The 21,746-nt window shown below is 44.5% G+C and overlaps 2 protein-coding genes across 5 annotated transcripts in view; one reads left to right on the forward strand and one right to left on the reverse strand.

Annotated features, from left to right (window-relative positions):
- Positions 1 to 393: 393 nt before the first annotated feature.
- LOC144054831 (uncharacterized) lies at positions 394 to 7,382 on the reverse strand. Its single transcript, XM_077570159.1, has 7 exons — positions 7,360 to 7,382; positions 7,099 to 7,163; positions 6,642 to 6,875; positions 6,405 to 6,541; positions 5,904 to 6,343; positions 3,995 to 4,143; positions 394 to 3,895 (listed from the first exon to the last, which is right to left on the reverse strand). Exons 1-7 carry the CDS (start codon positions 7,380 to 7,382, stop codon positions 3,618 to 3,620), a joined length of 1,326 nt encoding a protein of 441 aa, XP_077426285.1. The 3' UTR covers positions 394 to 3,617.
- Positions 7,383 to 8,210: 828 nt separating this feature from the next.
- The window catches only part of patl1 (PAT1 homolog 1, processing body mRNA decay factor), a 31,420-nt gene continuing 17,884 nt past the window's right edge, over positions 8,211 to 21,746 (forward strand). For all 4 annotated transcript variants that reach the window (XM_077570697.1, XM_077570700.1, XM_077570699.1 and 1 more), the window contains exons 1-9: positions 8,211 to 8,368; positions 13,372 to 13,477; positions 13,628 to 13,849; positions 17,403 to 17,642; positions 17,777 to 17,853; positions 19,078 to 19,158; positions 20,498 to 20,698; positions 21,004 to 21,105; positions 21,645 to 21,731. In XM_077570697.1, the coding sequence (XP_077426823.1) occupies positions 8,354 to 8,368; positions 13,372 to 13,477; positions 13,628 to 13,849; positions 17,403 to 17,642; positions 17,777 to 17,853; positions 19,078 to 19,158; positions 20,498 to 20,698; positions 21,004 to 21,105; positions 21,645 to 21,731 (1,131 nt within the window). In that variant the 5' untranslated portion in view covers positions 8,211 to 8,353. The remainder of the gene's footprint in view (positions 8,369 to 13,371; positions 13,478 to 13,627; positions 13,850 to 17,402; positions 17,643 to 17,776; positions 17,854 to 19,077; positions 19,159 to 20,497; positions 20,699 to 21,003; positions 21,106 to 21,644; positions 21,732 to 21,746) is intronic.

A 21,746-nucleotide genomic window follows, 5' to 3' on the forward strand; every position in this document is an offset into this window, starting at 1 on the left:
CAGTGTGCGACCTGTCATCACAAATGTGCTTCTGGAAGTATGGTAAAAAAAAATTCTCAAACTCTCCTAAACTATGTGGACAGCTTTAAGTTGAAGTTGATATATAGCTTCAAAGGGTGGACTGACATCATTTTAAACCCTATGGATTACTGTATTCATGGTTGTCACTTAAATTCATACTGTCAAGGCAGTCAAGTCAAGTTTATTTATATAGCCCTTAATCACATAAGAGTCTCAAAGGGCTTCACATGCCCACAGTTGTTTGTTTGTTTGTCAACGACATCCCCTTTATCAAACCACAAGAAGGCAAGGAAAAAACCCTCATTTTATTTTTATTTTTTTTAAACAGGCAAAAAATGAGAAACCTTGAGAAGGAACCGCAAATGTGGCAAATCCCCCTTCCAGGATGATCAGGCTATAATGGATACCGAATGGGCAAAAATTTACATAGTTTGTGATACTAAACATTATTAACTAGAATAGTGTGAAGGCCCATTGAAGAACCGTAAGAAGACATCAGGGAAGTGGGTCCTCATCCAAATCCAGCCCGGTTGGTCGGAGCAGCTATCTCCATGGCGGCAACTTCAAGGTGATCCGGATCGCGTCCCGGTCAACCAGCACAGAACCCGTAATGCAGCATCCAAATCGGTCAATAACACCAACTCCCTCTCCAAGCCGTGGAGAAGAGAGGGACAGAAAGCAGCGGCAATCACCAGGTACACATCATTCAGCCAAATGAAAGAGTATAGAAATTGGTCTTAAGACGCGATTTAAACATTTCTACAGAGGCTTTGACCTCCGAGGGTAGGGCATTCCAAAGCACTGGAGCCCGAATCGAAAACGCTCTAGAACCCGCGGACTTCTTTTTAGCTCTTGGAATCACCAAAAGACCAGCGTGTTGCGAACGAAGGTTTCGTGTCGGAACATACGGTAATAAATCAAGCGCAACACTCCCATTGCTCCCATTTTTCGTAAGCTGGACTCAAAAATATTTTTTCTACACAAACAAAAATTAATTTCCCTCAATTATTGTTCACAAATCTGTCTAAATATGTGTTAGTGAGCATTTTTCCTTTTTCAAGATAATCTATCCTACCTCACAGGTGTGGCACATCAAGATGCTGATTAGAGGTGGGCCTCCGGGGTGCCCCGTGGTTCCCTCTACCCTCCCCCCGTCCCATCCCCCTCCCCTGGGGGGCTGGTGGGGGTGTTGTGCCTGTCCCGCTCCAGTGAGCCTCTTGGCACCTCGGGCGGGCCCAGTATGCAAGCCCTATCGCCCCGCCGTGCTGTCTCCATCTGCCCGCTGGGGGGTTGGGTGTGGTGGTGCTTGGGGCGGGTGCACCTCTTGCCCCCGCCCGGTTGGGAAGGGCCCCGCTGGTTGCTCCTCTTAGCTCACTGCACTAGTTTTGCACAATACACTTTGTTAATAGACACATACAGACATGTCGAATCGGTAAGATTACCGAATGAACAATACTGAAGCTCTCTCTCGAAAGAAAAAAAAAGATGATTAGACAACATGTTTATTGCACATGCGTGCCTTAGGCTGCCCACAATAAAAAAAAAAGCCACTCTGAAATGTACAGTTTTATCACACAGCAAAATGCCAGAGGTCGCAAGTTTTGAGGGAACGTGCAATTGGCATTCTGACTGCAGGAATGTTTACCAGAGCTGTTGCCCATGAATTGAATCTTTCTCTACCACAAGCCATCTCCAAAGGTGTTTCACATGATTTGGTAGTACATCTAAACGGCCTCACAACCAAGACTAAAGATGATCTGAGACCAGCTACCCAGACAGCGGCTGCAAACAATCGGTTTGCATAATCAAAGAAATTCTGCACAAACTGTCAGAAACCGTCTCAGGGAAGCTCATCCGCATGCTCGTCATTCTCATCGGGGTGTTGAACTGACTGCAGTTCGCCATCGTAACCGACTTGAGTGGGCGAATGCTTAGATTCGATGGTGTCTGACACGTTGGAGAGGTGTTCTGTTCACGGACCAAATCCCGGTTTTCACCTTTCACTGCAGATAGCAGACAGGGTGTGTGGTGTCATGTGGGTGGCCCATGGTGGAGGTGTTTTCATGGCATGGGAAAACGTATGTTATGGGCAATGAATACAGGTGCATTTTATGCACAGAGGCGAGATCTTGAGGTGGAGGTTGTGCCATTCATCCACGACCATCACCTTATGGTGCAGCATGATAAATGCACTGCCCCATTTTGCAAGGATCTGTACACAATTTCTGGCACAGTCTACTCAATGTTCTGGATTGCTGTATACGACAGCGAGTTCCAGTTCTTCCCAATATCCAACAACTTTGCACAGCCAGTGAAGAGGAGTGAGCCAACATTCACACACACAACAACCTGATCAACTCTATACCAAGGAGATGTCAATATTGCTAATATTCAGCATTATGCTAACAGGCCGCCAACTTGCTGCTGAAGAGCTAGGAGTGCCAATTTCAGAATTAAATCTCTTTGGATTGAAAGTAATTATATGACATAATCTCGCTGACGTAACCATTCCACTTGTGACTGGCAGACACTACACTATCCCAGGACTGCACTCAGGAAGTCTCATTAGGATCTGATGTTGTATATCAAAATAAAGATCCTCCAATATATATTTCACTGCAATTACCTCATATTTTATTTTTATATCCCTGTGTTGTCAGACATCTAGTCCGTTTCTTTCATTCCAAATTAAACTGTTCTATATACATTCTATATAATTCAACCTGCTGACCAGGCTGGTCAGGATGATCCCTATAGAAGTCCTCAATTACGGAGTCATCCATAATGAAGCGGGAAGGAACCCACCATCTCTCCTCGGGCCTGTACCCCTCCCAGTCCACCAAGAACTGCCTGCCCCAGCCCGATTGTCACTTTGTAGACGGGGCCCCCCATTCACAATCACATGATGAGGCAGGGGCCAGGAAGCCGTAACCATGGGACTCTCCTAGACTGGCTTGACTTGGCTAACGTGCAACGTTGGATGAACACGAAGGGACCGAGGTTAGCGAAGACGGACAGCGGCCAGGTTGATCACCTGATGGGGGTACGGGCCCACAAACTGTGGTGCCAACTTCTGACATGGCACTTTCAAGTGGAGGTTCTTGGAGGACAGTCACACTCTCTGCCCAGGCTGGTATGCTGGAGCAGGTCTCCTCTTTTGATCTGCTGCTCGCTTGACTCTTGTCTCTCTGGTGCTCCAATACCCGCCGAGCGGCTGCCCAGATGCGATGGCCGCGGCCGACCAAGGCATGAGCAGAAGGAACAGAGGCTTCAGACTCCAGGTTAGCAAAGAAGGGGGGATCGTAGCCAAAAACACATTTGAATGGGGTTAGTCCTGTGGCAGAAGTAGGCAGCGAGTTATGGGCAAGCTCAACCCAGACCAGGTGTTTGCTTCACGTCGAAGGATTCTGGAAGACTAGGCACCGGAGGCCGGTCTCCAACTGTTGGTTGAGGCGCTCTGACTGGCAGTTAGCCTCAGGGTGGTAACCTAAGGTTAGGCTGGCTTTGGCTCCAATTAGGCGGCAAAACTCCCTCCAGAAGCGGGACACAAACTGGGGCCCCCAGTCCGACACAATTGCTCTAGGGAACCCATGAACTCAAAAGACTTGGTTAATCATGACCTCAGCTGTTTCCTTGGCTGAGGGAAGCTTAGGCAAGGCTATGAATCTGACCATTTTAGAGAATCTGTCGACTACAGTGAAAACTGTGGTTTTACCTCGGGAGATGGGGAGTCCTGTGACAAAGTCCAGGGATATCGAATGGGAAGGAGGCTGCAGCAGGCTCATGCGTGATCTGGTGGATGACTCTGGGACCTCCTGCTCAATGGAAGGCCACCAGAATCGCCGGGAGATGGCGTACATTGTCCGTCGGAATCCTGGATGACAGGAAAGGAGTGAGCCCAATGGACGTGGGCATAGCTGCACTGGAACAAATAGTCTATTAAGCGGGCATCCGTTAGGTAGAGGTGCCTCACCGTTGGCTTGTTTAACATCCTTCTCGATTTGCCATGTCACGGCTCCAACCACACAGTTCGGCGGAAGGATGGTCTCTGGTTCCTTAGCAAGAGGCTCGGGGTCATAGAGACATGACAGGGCGTCGGGCTTGACGTTAGGAGTCCCCGGCCTGTAAGTGAGAGAGAAGGAAAAAACGGTTAAAGAACAGCGCCCACCTGGCCTGGGTTGAGTTTCTTGGCTTTGCGTATGTATTCCAGGTTCTTGTGATCGGTCCAGACCACAAACGGATGCTTCGCCCCCTCAAGCCAGTGCCTCCATTCTTCCAAGGCAATTTTGACAGCCAGAAGCTCTCTGTCCCCTACATCATAGTTACGCGCTGCCTTGGATAGTCGTCGTGACAAGAAGGCACAGGGATCCATCTTTCCATCCTTCTCTGCACGCTGAGACAGGACTGCTCTGATCCCCACATTGGAAGCGCCCACTTCCACAACAAATTGCCGCTGTGGATCTGGCATTGTGAGGATTGCTGCTGTGACAAAGCGTTGTTTGAGCGCTTGGAATGCAGCTTCCACCTCCGGGGACCAGCTGAACCTCACCAGAGGAGAGGGCAGCTATTGCACTGAACCCTCTGATGAAACGCCTGTAAAAGTTAGCAAATACAAGGAATTGCTGAACCTTCTTGCGGCTAATAGGTGTAAGCCACTCCCTCACAGCGCTACTTTTAGCCGGATCCATCCGTACCTTCCCAGGGGCTATGACAAAGCCCAGGAAAGAGATGGTTTTGGCATGAAAAACACTTTTCTCTGCCTTGACATAAAGTTTGTTCTTAAGCTGTCTTTGATGCGTGGCTAGGTCCGACGAGTATATAAGTATGTTGTCTAAATAAACATACACAAACTGGTCCAAAAAGTCTCTCAAAACATCATTAATAATGGCCAGGAAAACAGCAGGAGCATTAGTGAGACCAAAGGGCATGACTAGGTACTCGTAATGGCCACTAGGTGTATTAAACCCTGTTTTCCATTCATCTCCCTCCCTGAGCCTAATGAGATGGTATGCATTGCGTAGGTCCAATTTGGTAAAGATCTTAGCTTGTTGAAGATTTTCAAACACGGATGACATGAGAGGGAGGGGGTAACGGTTTTTGATTGTAACATCATTAAGGAGGCTATAGTCTATACAAGGCCGTAAGCAACCATCCTTTTTCCCCACAAAAAAGAAACCCGCTCCCGCTGGCGATGACGAAGGACGAATCAGCCCAGCCTTTAGGGAAGTTTCGATGTATTCCATCAGGGCTCTGATCCTGAAATAGAATATAGGCGGCCCTTGGGAATGGTGGAACCTGGAATTAGCTCTATGGCACAGTCATAGGTACAATGGGGTGGGAGCACCATGGCTTTGGTCTTGTTGAATACCTCCTGGAGGTGATGATAGCAAGGAGGCACGATGCTCAGATCTGGGTATTTAGAGTCTGTGAGGGAATTAACAGTTGTAATGTCCGCTTTCTGAATTGGTGAACCAACCCCATGGCTCACACAATCCTTCCCCCATCCCAGAACTTCACCAGTCAACAAGTTCACATGGGGGTTGTGTTCACGCAACCATGGGTGTCCCAGGACCAGAGTCTGTAAAGGAGACTGAAACACATGAAAAACTAGGTGATCCTTAGGTTTGCCAACATGGAGCTCGTTGGGTTCTGTGATGTGTGTAATGGTGAATAACTCACTACCATTTAGTACCCGAGCTTTAATGGGCTTAATTAGCGGCTCAGTCTTGGCACTAAAATGTCTCACAAGCCCCCTGTCTATCAGGCTTTCATCTGCCCCAGAGTCTATCAGGGCATGGAAGTCTGTGAAAGTGGTGCTGTAAATGATTTTTACTGGTTACGAGTTTTCATGGGGCCGACTCTGGATTCGTAACTTGACTCACTGCTTTGGTCCTTTTGGCTGGACAGGCGGCCATAAGGTGATCTTGGTTCCCGCAGTAAAAGCGCCGACCTTCCAGCTGTCGGCGCCGTCTTTCTTCCTGCGAGGGCCGCGCTCTTCCCAGTTGCGTGGGCTCCTCCTCTGGTCCCAAGGGAACGTGTCGGCGCTGAACTGACGAGGAACGGAGAGGAGCTGACATACCTGATGCTTGGGAGAGCGGGGATCCCTCCGTCGTTCTTGCCCTGTGACCGCGGCTCTGCGTAACCTCCTGCAGCCGATGATCCGTCCGGATGGCGAGGGCGAGGGCGATGAGTCAGAGTCCGGAGGCAGATCAACTGGAACGAGCAGCTCTTGGATGGACGTCGCAGAGCGCTGTGGAGTTCCAGCCACTCTCTGCCGCGAGATTGCGGAAGCGGATGGCGTAGTCACGTACGGAGTATTTTCCTTGTTTCAGGCTGCTTAGCTGCCGGGCTTTTTCCCGGTCTGAACAGGCTGGATCAAAGACCCTCTGAAGGGCGGCTTGGAAGTCCGTCACTGAGCCGCAGAGTGGGGAATTGCACACTCTGCCGTGGCCCATGCTCTGGCTCTCCCAGTCAGGTAGGAAACCATGCAGGCCACCCGGGATCGATCCGTGGGAAAGGCCTGGGGGGGTGCTCAAAATGAATGTCAGTCAGACAGAAATGCCTTGCAATGTCCTGGCTCCCCAGAGAATCGCTCGGGGGAGGCTAGCTTGATCCCCGACCCGGCATATGGCACGGGCGGAATCGGCGTGGCTGCGTGGGTCTCTGGCACGGCAGGAGGGCTAGTGGTGCGATGCAGGTGATCCAGAAGGTCCCGTAACCTGTGCTGTAATCTGGTCCATTTGCGCTGCCATGGCTGTCTGAAATCCCTCTTGCTGGGAGAGACGGGCTTCCTGAGCTTGCAGCGCTGCGGCCATTTGCTCCCTCTCTGCTGGGTCCATACTGGCCAAAGTGTACTGACAAGGCGTGGCAGATTTAGGACTCTGGTGCAGGGATAGGAGTTTGCCGCCAAGGCAGATATTCATTAAACATAAAACTCCTCGTTTAGAGGGAAAAACAAAGGCTATAAAATGATCAACTAAAAGCGCTCCTAAAGGGAGGATGTCTAATCTACGAACAAAACCCACTCCTAAACTAAAACTATACTGCGGCTATACAAAGTTACAAACAAAAGTTCACACAGAAGACAGGACAACAAGTCTGAGGACTGCGACTGACTGGCTAGAGTGACTCTGACAATAACACTATGGCACAAGACAAGGGAGACGCAGATCATTTAACACATGAGGGTAATGGGAAACAGGTGGACACAATCAGGAATCAGGGTTGACACTGACACCACATGAGAAAGAGCAAGTGACCTGAAACGAAAGGAGTCAGAATTTTCAAAATAAAACAGGAATTGACAAGACAGTAAAAACCCAGACGAGACAACCTCACCGTGGTGTGACAATGGATCCCATTTCTGGTCATATTGCCACCAATGCCTTGTTTGTTGAGGTATAAATTGTCTTTTATTTTATTTTTTCTTCTTTTATAACAAGTGCTGTGTGTTTGTCATATGAACCTGAGTCTGATCAATGAACTTGAATAACTCCCCTTGCCATTACTGCAGAGGTGGGCATCGAGGGCCGCAGTCCTGCAGGTTTTGCGTGTTGCCCTTCTCCAACACAGCTGATATATGATCAGCTCATCAGCAAGCTCTGCATAAGCCTGATAACGATCCTGTTGATTGGAATCAGCTTGTGTTGGAAGTGAGAAACCTACAAAACCTGCAGGGCTCCGGCCCTCGAGGACCGAGATTGCCCACCTCTGCATTACTGTCATCTATCGTTCAACATGTGATTCGCCATACTACATGATTCACAGAGTTTTCTATATCCATTACAGACTAAGCAAACAAAAGTAATGATTAAGAAAACAACAACAAACAACATTGCATTATTACTCCCCAATATTGACCTATGAAGACTGATATCCGAAAGGTATCTTCTGGAAGCAGGGGTGGCACCACAGGCTAGGGGGTGCTATAATCTTGTCAGAAATCAGGGCTCACAGACGAACAATTCCATTCACACTCACAATCACGCCTAGGGTCATTTCATTTAATTTTATATTTTTAAATGTCTTTAGAATGTATCTTCTCAGCCCCTTAGTAACGGTCAACCCCCCCTACCTCTGGGAGAGATTTTTGGAAGTGACATTACAGGTTTACTTCAATATTTCTTGGTCCACCAATCCAGCAAATTAAATAAGTACAAATAAATGATTAATTCAATAATTAATTAAATAATCACGATGCGCGTACCCGTTTGCGTCCAAATGCGTGCTCGTTCACGTCTTTCTAAACGCACGTTCACGTGAACGTAACGAGTGCGTCACTAGCGCGCCGTTTCACTGTTGATGCGCCTACTACCCTCAAATTTAAGGATAGATGTTTCGATTTCAGGTGAGTACTTTCCCCCCAATACAAAACGCCGTATTTCGGAAGTAGTTTCAATTGTAAAACGGAACACCAGTGCCTTATGCAAGATGTATACGAGTTTTATGCGGAATCTTGCGACCACCACATTGGCGGCCTGTGAAGCAGCCTACTTGCCTGCTGAAAAGAGCCGCAGAAGGAGAGCAGCCTGCGCTCGCTGCCTTTGCCTGCAGTCCGTGGAGCTTCACGTCACCTCTGCCTTTTTTCCCTAAATCATTATGGTTACACCCCTGTCTATGTCATCGTTGTCTGCAATGAATGCCCGAACTGCACGTCGTCGGTCACGTCCAGGAATTAAATTGTAGGTCGTGCGTGATGCAAGGTAACGTCAGGATTAGCAATGTTGCTAATGGGTTGTCCAGTTACCTGTGTAGTGCCAGACTACCAAATACAATTAATAGATTCTCACAGTTCATGTGTACATTGCACATGTAATAGGCAAGCCTTTAACTTGTAAGTAACATACTGGACGCACTCCCTGGGTGCATCTTTTTAAGTCTGCGTTTTACACACGGAGATCGTGCTCAAGTCGTTGCGGACCCCTTGTCTAACCCCTAGTTCTATATTACTGGCAGGTTTGTACACAATACAGTACAAATAATTATCTCTCACATTTTAATTCAGAACTTAAAGTTAGTTTAATGCTACCCTCTATAAAAATGCTAAAGCTAATAAATTGACAAAAGTAGCTAAACTACACTAAAGCTACTTCAGTTGGGTGGATTCTTTAAAATAAATTGTGTGTACTATTGGGGTATAAATAAACTGAATCTTTACATCTTTGGGTATTGCAATTCATGCTTCTTACGGTCAATGTAATATGCAGTGACAGCACTGTTATTAGATTTACTGAACGGTATATGTACGAAAAGTGCATGGTAATTACAAATGTGGTCATTGTTGCCCTAATAAACTTAGCTTTTTTTCCCTCCAAATTAATTATCAAAAGTATTTAAGTAATTCAAAAGTAATTACGTATCAAATTAATTATTTAAGTAGATAACCACGTTTTTGTAGATGACATTAAAAAAGCACAAATAATACTATACTATTATTTCAGTAATAACAATCTGAAGTTTGCAGTTGTGATTATCTACCTTAGCCGGTGATTGTTGTATTTACTACAGGACATACCAGATTGTGTGTCCTTATATTTGTGCTGAGCATCTTGAATGTTGAAGGAGCGTCTTTTTGGGGTTGCACAGTGAAAACCTGTTTTTTTTCTGTGCGGACTTAATAAGTAACATGAATTTGTTCATGTATGGCCCATGAGTATTGATGAGATGTACACACCTCTGCACCATATTATCCCACCAGCTCGACACAATTTGTCGGCACCACCTAAGACGGGAGCCAGAGGATAGCTACGTAATATTAGGGATGTAACTATATCCAAACATCACGATGCGATGTTATCACGATATAAAGGTCACAATATGATAATTATCACGATATTGTGGGGAGGTTGGCGATATATATATATATATATATATGCATATAAATAACCTACAATCTCTAATAACACTTAATATTGAGGCACTTACTTGCTAATGCACGCACACATTGAGTTCCTCCACATATTGACTCTGTTCACAAGCATATTACGTTCCTTGCATGCTTGCTTTAAGCCAGTGTCCAAACTCAGTCCTCGACGGCCAGACTCTTGGAGGTTTTGGATGTTTCCCTGCTCCAAATGCACCTGTCCCAAATGAACAGATCAGGTTTATGCAGAGCTCGCTGATGAGCTTCAGGTAAGTTGGAGAAGGGAAACATCCAAAACCTGCAGGGCTCCGGCCCTCAAGGCTTGAGTTTGGACACCCCTGCTTTAAGCTGTTTTTTTGGTCACTCTCTGTTTCATATAGAAGAAAAGAAAATTTTATATTGTATTTGAATACCAAAAATTTGAACCAGAACATTTTTTTATGTTGAATGAAAGTCCTCTAACTGAATACTAATAATGCTAATGTGGATGTTTCTAGCAATGGAGATTAGCATGAGTAATAGTACGATAATAATAAACATTCAAACAACTGCTACTTTACAATTATGTTATATTCTCGAAATGTTTTCGTGATTTTGTTTTTGGCTTTTCTCGATCTTTAAAACAGTAATGGAAGAAAAACGATTTATTGTGCAGAACAGTGTCTTACGTTTACAAGTTTCCTACATTGTCACCCTTCCTCCTCCTCTCCCCCTCTCTCTGCGGCCCTGCCGCTGCCCCTTGCCCTTCTTGTCGTCTCCTTCCCCCGTCCCTTCCCTCTCCCCATCCTCCCCATCCCCTGGGCCGGGGGCTCCATCGGTGGCCCGGGTCTCGGGGCTCCGGGGGCTTTGTTGTTGTGCCCGCCCCGCTCCGGTGGACCTCCTGGCTCCTCTGGCGCGCCCCAGTATCCGGGGGGCGAGCCCTATCGCCCCGCCGGGCTGGTCCCATATGCCCGCTGGGGTGGGCAGGTGCGCCTCCTGCCCCCGCCCGGTTGGGGGGGGGCCCCGCCGGTCGCTCCTCTTAACTCACTGCACTAGTTTTGCACAATACACTTTGTTTATAGACATATAGGGCACATAACACACTTTGGGGGGGGGGGGGGGGGGGTTGGATAGAGTGGAGAGACCGTCTTCGCCCTACAACTCCCCTCCAATTTTAATGCACCGGGTCCCCGGAATCTGGGGGTTGGGGTGGATGGGGGGCGTGGGGGGAGCGGGGGCTGTGGACCAGTGGGGTGCCTGGCGGGCCTGCAGTGCCCCGCCCTGTTGCGTTGGGTGGGGAGCGCTCCTGCTCCTGGGTTTGCTCTCCGGCCGGTGGCCCCTGCGGGGACCGGGGGTTGTCCCTTGGCGTTGCCATGGCCTGGGGGGCCGGGGTGTTGCGCTTGCTCTGTCCTGGCAGGGGTCGACGGTTCCCCTCTTTGGTGGAGATTTTCATGCATGCCAGATCCACCACACCAGCATCTATCGAAACTCAGATACAATCTGCTTCTTCCTCTGGTCGTTGAATCGATGGAGGCTGGTGTCTGTGGATCTCACTCTGCTTCGTCTGTCCTTCCTTCCTTCCTTTTCTCAGCCTCTCCTTTGGACTCTTGAGGTCTCCCTGATTTGTTGGAATTTGGATGTTTCTGGGGTTGGTGAAGGACTCTGGTTGGTGGCCCGGTGGGTGGTGTCTGGTCGGTGCTGGAATTCACTTTCCTTTCTTTTCTTTGGTCCTTCCTCGGGTCTCCTGACGGCCTCACGGCTCTGGCTTGGTTCTGAAGTGTTCGGTTTAGGTGAACGGTATGGGATTTTTTAATAGGTTTTAGGTAACTAATGAATACACACTCACACGCACATACACATACTCACCCACATACAAAATAAAATTAAAAAAAATCCTACATTGTGAAAAGTACCCTGAATGCACCATGTTGCTTGTAGCAAGCCCAGAGCAATTCAAAATTGTGATTCTGACATCCCTAAGTGTCCTTTAAGGTTAATTCAACAGGAAATCAGACTTTTACTCCACCCCTCACTAAGATTTGAAATTGGTGCTCAAAGGGGCTGTTGCCTGGAGGACCGAGGGTAGTGAATGGGAAGTGGGTTGGGCGTGGTCTGGCAGTGATTGAGAGAAGCAACTCAATTACCTGCTTACCTACTTCTTGTGTTATTGATTAATAATTTTATTTACTTACCGACTTATGATATTCATTTATTTTTGTTTTACCTGTCTTTGCTGCATGACTTATTTTTAATCCATGTACAGCACTTTGTATGCAGTGGTAATGCTTTAAAGTGCTTTATAAATAAAGTTAAGTTGACAGTATGAGACGAGGTGACGTGAGAACTACAGTAGCGACTTTGCCGACCCGGACGAATCTGCACATTTGAGTAAGCCTCGTTTGTTAAATTGTGATTAGCAGGGATAGGGTGTCGGCATCGTAAGCAATCATTTACGCCTTTCTAAAGTAATAAAACGACCCTCGTACTTTCGTAGCAATGCTAGCATTAGCATTAGAGGCGCTCGGCGCTGCCGCTAAATGCTGGCATTGACACCACACTGTATGTCAGCGCAATTAAGTAGATTTTTTCAGTGTCCGTAATTACCGTTTGAACTTGGTTTCAAGACGACGTTGCGTTGAGTCAGTAATTAGTGACACGCTGCCAGTAACAACTTCAAAATAAGAGCGTAAAAAAGGCATTGATGGACATATATTAACGTTTATTTTGAAGTTAGCCTAACCACGTGTTAACATTATGAACAAGTGTTGCTGCGACTGTCTTGCTGACAGTGTACGCTAAATACGTGAATTACGGAGGCATAAAATGCCTCGGGGGGGGGGGGGAGACAAAAAATAGATCTTGTACTGTGCTGAGACGAGACATCTCGTGGCGTTCTAATCTCGCAAGATCTCGTCGTACGAAATCTTGTCTAATGCCTAGTGATTTGTGATTTCATTATCAATCCTAATAATAGTGATTATTTTTTCCCTATTCGCCCAGCCCTATTAGCCACTGTTAGTAACGAGCCCCATTTGGAAGAACTTGGGTGACGAGTAGGGATGCACCGAAATGAAAATGGTTGGCCGAAACCAAAAATGAAAAATGCTTGGCCGAAAACCGAAACACCGAAAAAAATGATGCCAATTTTTACTATCATTGCATTTATTATAATTAATTAAAATAATAATATTATTATAAAATATTTATTTAGCACTGGCATTTTAACCAAGCACAATATAAATTGAAATGTGGCCACACCGCAGACATGTTTTGTGACACCAAACGAGGGTTGAGCATTTTCCGAAAAATTTTGGTGGCCAAATATTCGGTGCATCACAAGTGACAACGTTGGCGTATGCAATGTACAGTTAACAGGTGCACAAACCTGCAAGTTGAGATATATTTCTAACAGCTCAAGTATTGCAAACAAACATTTTACACTTAATCCCCAGTTTCTAACCTGATTTCAACATCCAATTTCAATTCCCTTCTCTGCCTTTATTTTCCAGTCCCTGGATGAAGACTGTACGTTGGAGGAGGAAGATGACGGACTAGCTGAGGAAGAAGATGAAATTGACCAGTTTAACGATGATACCTTTGGGGCTGGGGCTATAGGTTAGTTATGCTTTTTCAGTACATCAGTCACTTACTGTAACCTCCCCCTAGAAATCTAATATTTGCAAATAAGAATATTGTCCTATTTACAACACGAGTGTCGGTGACGCACAATATCAAACCACTAATTTGGCTCATCTCTTCTTCCAGATGATGACTGGCAAGAGGAACATAAGCGCCTTGCTGGGCTTGATGAGCGAGATGAACTTGGAGAGGGGCTTGGGTTAGGAGTGGTGGTGAAAGATGAAACAAATTTAGGAGCAGTTGAGGATTCATCGTCCACCTATGTCACATCTGCCGTGGGCAATCTTCCCTTTCACTCAGCCTTCCCATTACCTCACCACTCCTCTTCTTCTGGCATACATCAGTCAGGTTAGTTATATCAAGGAAAAGAAATGTCCTTAAAACGTGTCAAAATAAAAGAAAACCTCAATAGAAATAAGCCTGCAACCTTGTACGACCATAATTTGTTTCCCCTGAGCTTGTTTTGCCTTTTATTATTACCTTTTTGACCCCTGCTGCTTTAGCAGATTAGAATCAAATTTAACGGTAGATGAAGAACGCCTTATCAAGGCAGCGTAAACTTGAGGGGAAAAAAATTAGGGTCGTATTTCCCCCCAATCCAACCAACCCCGACTTGTGTAAAATAAACACATAATAGAGGATCAGATAAGGTTCGTTTTCCGTTTTTCAATTTTAAATGAAAAATAGGAGACAGGTAGTTCTGTTTAATAGAGACAGCAACACTGCTTTCTCATGGACGAAGGAGAAACGTGCGTGTGCGTGTGCGTGTGCGTGTGTGTGTGTGTGTGTGTGTGTGTGTGTGTGTGTGTGTGTGTGTGTGTGTGTGTGTGTGTGTGCATGAGAATATCTTGAAAGGTGACATTTGTCAAAATAATTAATACGTGTGCGATAGGGTTCTGAATTGCCTAGTACCTGGCGATTCGATTCGTATCACGATTCATGGGTCACAATTCGATTCGATACCGATTAATCCCGGTACAAATCTAAAAAGTCATTATTGCGATTTTTATTTTTTACTCAAATTTAGAAAATACTAATCAGTAAACTGTATGTACACTGTAAGATTTGTATGAAAATGTATTTATTTATCTGAAAATTCAGGCTTATAATTGAGCCACTGCATTTAACAAACAGGTTGCAGTCTGTTTCATATTTGAACAGCACTGAAATAAATATATTAAGGCTTAATGTTCCATTAATATAACATTCTTCCATGCTTAATGTGTGAATCCTAACTCTAAGTAACGTTTTGTTGAATATTTCCATAAAAAATTTATGTTTAGAAATCGATTCGGCCGCATATCTAATCGATTCGAGAATTGTGCGCTGTAATATCGCGATATATTGCCAAATCGATTTTTTCTAACACACCTAGTGTGCGACGATCCACAAACGCACATTTAAGTCGCCAAAATGCACACACGAAATAAAATAAAATAAAAATTAAATGGTGGATAAATTTGTCGGTCTGAAAAACACGTGAAAATCACGGATGTATTTGTGCATCTTAAAAACATGTAAAAAAAAATAAATAAATAAATAATAGAAAACCACCGTTGACTTAAGTGTGCTCTGATTCTGCTCTGGTTCATGGTGTTTAGCAGCAAATTAGTTTTTAGCCATACTGAGCGCATTGCAGTCAGGCCCAACAATTCAACAGCGCACCCCAGCCCATGGTTATGGATCCCGCCTCAGGAATGGCGGCTTCGGTGGCCGCCGAAAGCCTTCGGACGCCGGAGAGTTGATGATGACGAGCCGTTGACTTGGAGAGTCGGACAAATGAATGACACTGAGCTGTCCATTCAGAAAGAATGAGCCCTCGCGGCGAGCCTCACGTGCCGTTCGCAAAATTGTGATTGCAATATTTGATCTAGGGATGGGTTTAAAAAAACAACAACAATCGATATCGAACAGAGTTTACTTTTTGAGCCCGATATCGATTCATTAAACTATGAATTGATTATTTTAATATCTCCTTTTCCCATAAATTCTTAAGAAAATAGAATTGTCTTGAAATGTGCTGTTCTCATAAATTTAAAAGGTTTTTCTAACATTTATGAAAGACGTGACTTATTGCACTTTAAGACAATTCAGAATATTTTTAATTTTTATTTACAATTATTGAATTTGAACTATGAAAATATTTTAATCTTATCCTTGCTGATGTCAATGTTTGTGTAACATTTAAGTGATTATAACCAAAGGTGGGCACTTCCGTCAATCGTCAATTCCCATCAATGACGATGCCCACCTTTTGGCGAGTGCTTCAGCACTTTCAGCGAATGCTTGATAATGTCAAGCCTCACAAAAATACACTGAATGAAAAGGACTCTGTGTACTCACCGCAATCGTCGGAAGTAATCCTGCTTCACTTGGTGCTCGGTCTGTGTATTTTTTCAAGTCATTATTCACAAATCTATTTAGAAATGTGAGTAATAAGCTTTTTGTCAACATGGCCCTGGCTGGTCTATTTTATTTTGCTGCCACCTGCTGACCGTTTGTGTAATAACTACTATTTGTTCAACAGTTCTTTGCAGTTGAGAGGCTGCATGAAAGCCTTCTGTATGCTCTAGCATAAAAAAAAACATTAAACAAATATATGAATACATCTTTGGGACACTTAAAACATTTAAAAGAGAATGTATTTATACGTTTTGGGGAGCAAATGAGTTGAGAAGAATTGATGTTCCATAATTAATCAATATCTTATTGAAGTCAAGTGAATCGAATCGGGAAAAATCAAAATCATATCAAACTGAACTCTTGTGACTCGAAATCAAATCGATTGAGGAAATTAGAATCGATACCCAGCCCTAATTTCATCCATGGTGGTCCATATGAAATTGTAAATATGGTTTAATGTTGGTGGAGAATGCAAATTGTTTGTACTTTATATATTGTGTGTCTTTGTCTTGACGCTGGCCGGCCAGCTGTGTCTCGATGATTTAAAGCCAGAAATAGCTTTATCGTCTATAAGTGAAAGCTTTTGTACTATTGATGGGCTGTACTTTGCGACTTCGCCACATGATGCAACGGCAATTCATATTTTGAAATTAAATCCCTGCAAAAACAGTGGCCGAGACACGCCACTCATGAAATGTTATGGCAGAACCACACGTGCTGGGAGTGTGCAAGCTTGGACAGTTCAATTGATCCCGTCTTCATCTCTCCCACTGTGCGCCTGTGCCGGGACGCGATCATGCCGTTATGTGCGTGAGTCGCCAAAATGGCATTGGATTAGTCTTCCAGCTCCTCTGTCATTGGAGACCTTTGTGTGGCATCACAGCGTCGCCGCTCTTGAATAGAGCGAATTTTCTTGAGGTACTTTGCAGTCGCGGCTGAAGTCTTCTTGTCCCGCCGTGCCGCCAGCATCGCAATGTTCCGTCATCCTCGCACTTCACCACATACACATTAAATGGGTTTGACGACGGCACGCTGCACTCATCTGAATGCGGTGTGAAATGGGCTTTATCCTTTAGCCATTTGGTGAGTTCCTTTGTTTCCATGATCCTGTTGTTCACTAGCATTCTTTAACACACCACTGACCCCTTCACAGAGCAAGTGTATTTAAACTGAGCAAATTACACACAGATGGGTTGTATTTAATAATTAGCAGACTTCCAAAGGCAGTTGATTGCACTGGATTGTATTTTAGGGTATCAGAATACAAGTAATGCACGCGACACTTCCAATTTATGTTGCGTTAAAATCGTGAAAGCTTTTCATTTCACTTCACAATTGCATGCTACTCAAAATCTCAACAAAATACATTTAGGTTTGTGTATGTAATGTATGTTACAAAATGTGATAAAGTTCAAGGGGTATGAATACTTTTTCAAGCACTTGTTTGTAAGCAAAAGTCTGAACCTGAACCCTGTGTTTTCCTGTCATTTACTATCAGATGTGGAAGATGGAAGAAGGGAAGGTGACTTGGCTGAGTCGCTAGCAAGACTAGTCCTGGAAGCTGACCCGGCTATTGCTGGAGTCGGGGCAGCAGAGAGGTCTGTTTTTCCCCCAAACCAAAAGTTCGAACATGACTCAAGGGCCAAAGTCCTGCACCAACCTCCCCCCATTTCACTTTCAACTCACCCCCACCAGCTGCCCCATCAGCACCAACGGCCTCCTGGGCCCTCCACTTCAGGTGAGGCCTAAAAACAAAGATACAAGTGTGTGTTGTCAGTTCCAGTGTCACCCATGACAATTTCATTTAGTATGATGTAAATCTGGTAAAATTATATAACCTGTTTATTGATTTATTTTCTTGCACAATTCCAGGCCATCATCCCTCGCCAATGCTCACCTACCAACAGCAGCAACATTTACTTCGTTCTGTCCCTGGTGCCATTGGCCAGGTTAGTGTTAAACTGTACTCATTGTGCAAATGGTCACATTGCTATGGTTAGGTGAAAATCTCCACTTGATTATGACTTGCAAATTATGCCACATTAGATCCGCCTGCATGTACAACAATGGGAATTAGTTTTTTTTTTAATAGTAATTCTATTCACTCCTAGAACATTACTTTAAAAAGATACTTCCATATAGACAAGACCAGTGTTTCCCAACAAGGGGTGTGTGTGTGTGTTTTTTTTTTTGCGGGGGGGGGGGGGGGGGGTCTAAGCAGAGCGTGCAGAGTTTTTGGCTCCAATTAAAAGAGGGCTGAGTTATGCACAGAGGTGGCCGCCGGCTCCTCCAGTAAGGAAAATACGTTATTGCTCTGTTAGTGCATTGCCCTTACCAAAAATAAATGAATAATAATACTAGTGCCAACAGCAACATGAGTAGCTCACAATTCTGTTCTAAAAATAGCTTACCAGTGATGGGGCACTGTGATGTTCTTATGAGATTTAGAACAGAAGAAGAATGTTCAAGTGACAGTGTGTAAAAGTTGACCACTAGATGTCGCTATATAATAGAATGCAGCTGAAGCTTGTGCATTTTGAAGCACATGCACTATGTTAACTTGACTCCGAGAGACTCCGCAAGCCTACCACCAAATCTTATTTTGCGTGAGCAAACTAGTATCTCACTGAGTCACGGCGACTTTGCAGCCGATGTGCACCCTGGTGAGCGACGCCAAAACGCTGATCCAATATTGTTAAAAGAAAAGGTGATGTAACAGTGGTAAATATGACACTGTCCCAGCTTTTTTGGAACGTGTTGCAGCCATAAAATTCTAAATGAATTTTTTTCTTTAAAAAAAATAAATACTCAAGTTTCAACATTAAATATCTTGTCTTTGTAGTGTATTCAATTAAATATAGGTTGAAAATGATTTGCATATCGTTATATTCTGTTTTTATTTATGTTTAAATTAACACAACCTTAAAACTTCATTCGAATTGGGTTTGTATTGCTAAGTGGAGGTAAAAAGATTAGCGGATTGCCTCTGCAAAGAAAATGTCTTATTGGAGAGTTACACACCCCTAATTTGGTGCTTGCTGTTCCATGTCTGATACTTACCGCATGACCCCACTCCCCTCCCCTGCCCTATCCTGCAAAAGAATAGACTGTTATTGCTAAAACTGTATTCTGTAATGTTCATTTTATTTATTTATTTGCCTCCTCGCTCTTAGATGAACTCGCGCAATATCTGGGAGAACAGTATGGGTTTTGGACCAGTCAGTGTTGCTCCCGCATTAGTTACACACATGGAGGTGAGTATTTTTTTTTCTTTTCAATCTGTTCTCGATCAAGAGCCCATTATTTTAGATTTCAATTCTTTAGCAACAGCAAAAGCAATGCATGTCTGCTATTTTTTGTGAATGGTCAAGAAATAATAACGGGTCTTAATAGAAAGATTGCAGAATTAAATTTCATATGGGACAACTTTTATAGGAAAAAGGTTTTCATGGTAAATGTTGCATTTTGTTTCAGTCCGCACACATGAAACCACGTCAGCTTAACAAGCTTGAACATTCTAATAGTAAATGTAAACCAGTGGCCTAGTGGTAGAGTGTCCCCCCTGAGACTGGGAGGTTGTGAGTTCAATCCCTGACCGGGTCATACTAAAGACTGTAAAAATGGGACCCATTTGCCTCCCTGCTTGACACTCTAAGGGTTGGAATTGGCGGGTTACATCACCAAATGATTCCCAAGCGTGACCGTTGCTGCTCACCGCTCCCTCAGGGGATGGGTCAAATGCGGAGAATAAATTTCGCCCCACTTAAGTGGGTGTGACAATCAGTGAATCTTAATCTTAAATATTAGTTGTTGAGTAGTCTCAGAGGTGTCAAACGTACGGCCCACAGCCAGAACTGGCCCGTCTGATGTCCTTTCTGACCCGTGAGGATGATTTTTTTTCCTACTGGATAATAGTAATAATAATGCATCAGATTTATATAGTGCTTTTGTAGATACTCAAAGACGCTTTACAATAGAATGGATATCACACATTCACACTGTGGTGGTGGTAAGCTACTTAAGTAGCCACAGCTGCCCTGGGTCAGGCTGACGGAAGCGTGGCGGCCAGTGTCCGACCACCACTAGACATTCGCACCTTCCATACACCAGTGTGAGTAGCACTGGAGGCAATGTGTGTGAAGTGCCTTGCCCAAGGACACAACAACACATGACTTGGGGAGAGCGGGGATCGTACAGACGACCTTCTGGTTACTGAACGACTGTCTCTACTCCCTGAGCCACGGCCACCACAAATCGTGGCGGCACTACTGACACTACATTTTGGCCGCCATTGCAATGAAGACAATGATTTGCAGCAGGATAATATTATTGTTAACATTCTCAATTTGTACTTTTACTATTTGCACTGAAACAATAGGAGCAATTTGCTTAGTTATTTATGGCGTATTAAGCCACAAATAAACTATACTGGTCTGGCCGGCTTGAAAATAAATTGGGGTGATTGTGGCCCCTAAACTAAAATGACTAATTGACACCTCTGCTCAAAAGCAATCTGACACACAGGTTGTGTGTTAATAAATTACTGTTATTGTGGTATTAATACCCTATGGTGGTTTGTGGTTGCCTCTTCAGGATAGTCCGTTAATGTCAATAATAAAGGAGGTGGGACTTCCAAAACGTCCATCTCAGGGGAAGAATGATGAAGTACGGGATTTGTCAGAGAGGGTTCCACCTCCACGCTCCTCTTCTCCTGTGATTGGCTCCCCTCCAGTCAGGGCAGTGCCTATTGGGACTCCGCCCAAACAACCAATGGGTCACTCCTTAAATCATCAGGTAAAAAGTAGATCACAGCTCCCAGCTCTTTCCTTCTTTTTCTTCCTCGTTTTGTCTTTGTAAAAGACAATAAATGTTGTAAGAACATGCACATGTATGAGCTAACTAAAAGCTTTATTTACAGAAATTATGTCTGTCATCTGATAATTTGGATGCTAGTGTTTTAAGATAGCTAAACTAACCTCTCCATCATATTCATATTTCTTGTTCTTGACAGATTCGTAATTTTTCACAAACCCGGCTCTTCTGTTTTATCTACACAGTAATGGTGGTCTTTTTTTCTATCTGTGTTTGTGTATGTGAAGATTCATCATCCCACAGCAGTTCATGTGAGAGCCCCGATCCAGCACAGATACCCTCCTCCTTTCCCTGAACGTTTGTCACCCAACGCTCTGCTCAATTTTGCTGTAAGTCTCCCCCCCACACACACACTTCTTAATGGGTTTCAATGCCACACTACTTTTCTGACATGATTCATTTTGAACTAAAACAAAAAATATATAGTATATATATTTAGGATGTTAATCACTTACTATATCAAATGCGGATGCCCCACTCAAATGTTTTTGCACCTAAAGCCTGCTTTACACTCCTTTGTTTGCTCGGATGTCAACTGCCGCCGTGCTATCACATGATCGACGGCGTGATGAGCACCGTAGCTTGTGACCCCTCTGCTACGCATGGTGCGCACATGTCACAAATTCTTGCCTCGCCGAGGTGGTTAGGTGTAGTATCACTCGTGATTGGTCTGTTAAGTCACATGCTGTGATTACCTACTCAGCTTTAATCCCCCACTGTAGTTCATTTTATGGTTCACAAAATACAAAAAACCTGATCAATTATTTAAGTTAATGTTACAATTATTTCATTTTGCCACTGAAAATGTATTCCCTATTATTTTTATTTTTACCTTTCACTCCACCCACTCTTAACCTTCCACCACTAGAACTCGCCACTGTGTCGTGGACCATTTCCTCCAGGAATCAGTCCAGTACTGTCACAGATTCAACGGGCCCAGCTTCTCAACTCTCAGGTCAGTTTATAGAGC

This window comes from Vanacampus margaritifer, chromosome 7 (assembly GCF_051991255.1).
Source record: "Vanacampus margaritifer isolate UIUO_Vmar chromosome 7, RoL_Vmar_1.0, whole genome shotgun sequence".
Lineage (NCBI taxonomy): Eukaryota > Metazoa > Chordata > Actinopteri > Syngnathiformes > Syngnathidae > Vanacampus > Vanacampus margaritifer.

What these genes read in the sequence shown, in the direction of transcription:
- LOC144054831 (XM_077570159.1), bottom strand. Translation starts at nt 7,382, where the DNA reads ATGGGATCCATTGTCACACCACG. An exon ending in GGATCCATTGTCACACCACG is followed by an intron (nt 7,164 to 7,359) that starts GTGAGGTTGTCT and finishes CTTGTGCCATAG; the next exon opens with TGTTATTGTCAGAGTCACTC. An exon ending in CAGCCAAAAGGACCAAAGCA is followed by an intron (nt 4,144 to 5,903) that starts GTGAGTCAAGTT and finishes TCTCACTTACAG; the next exon opens with GCCGGGGACTCCTAACGTCA.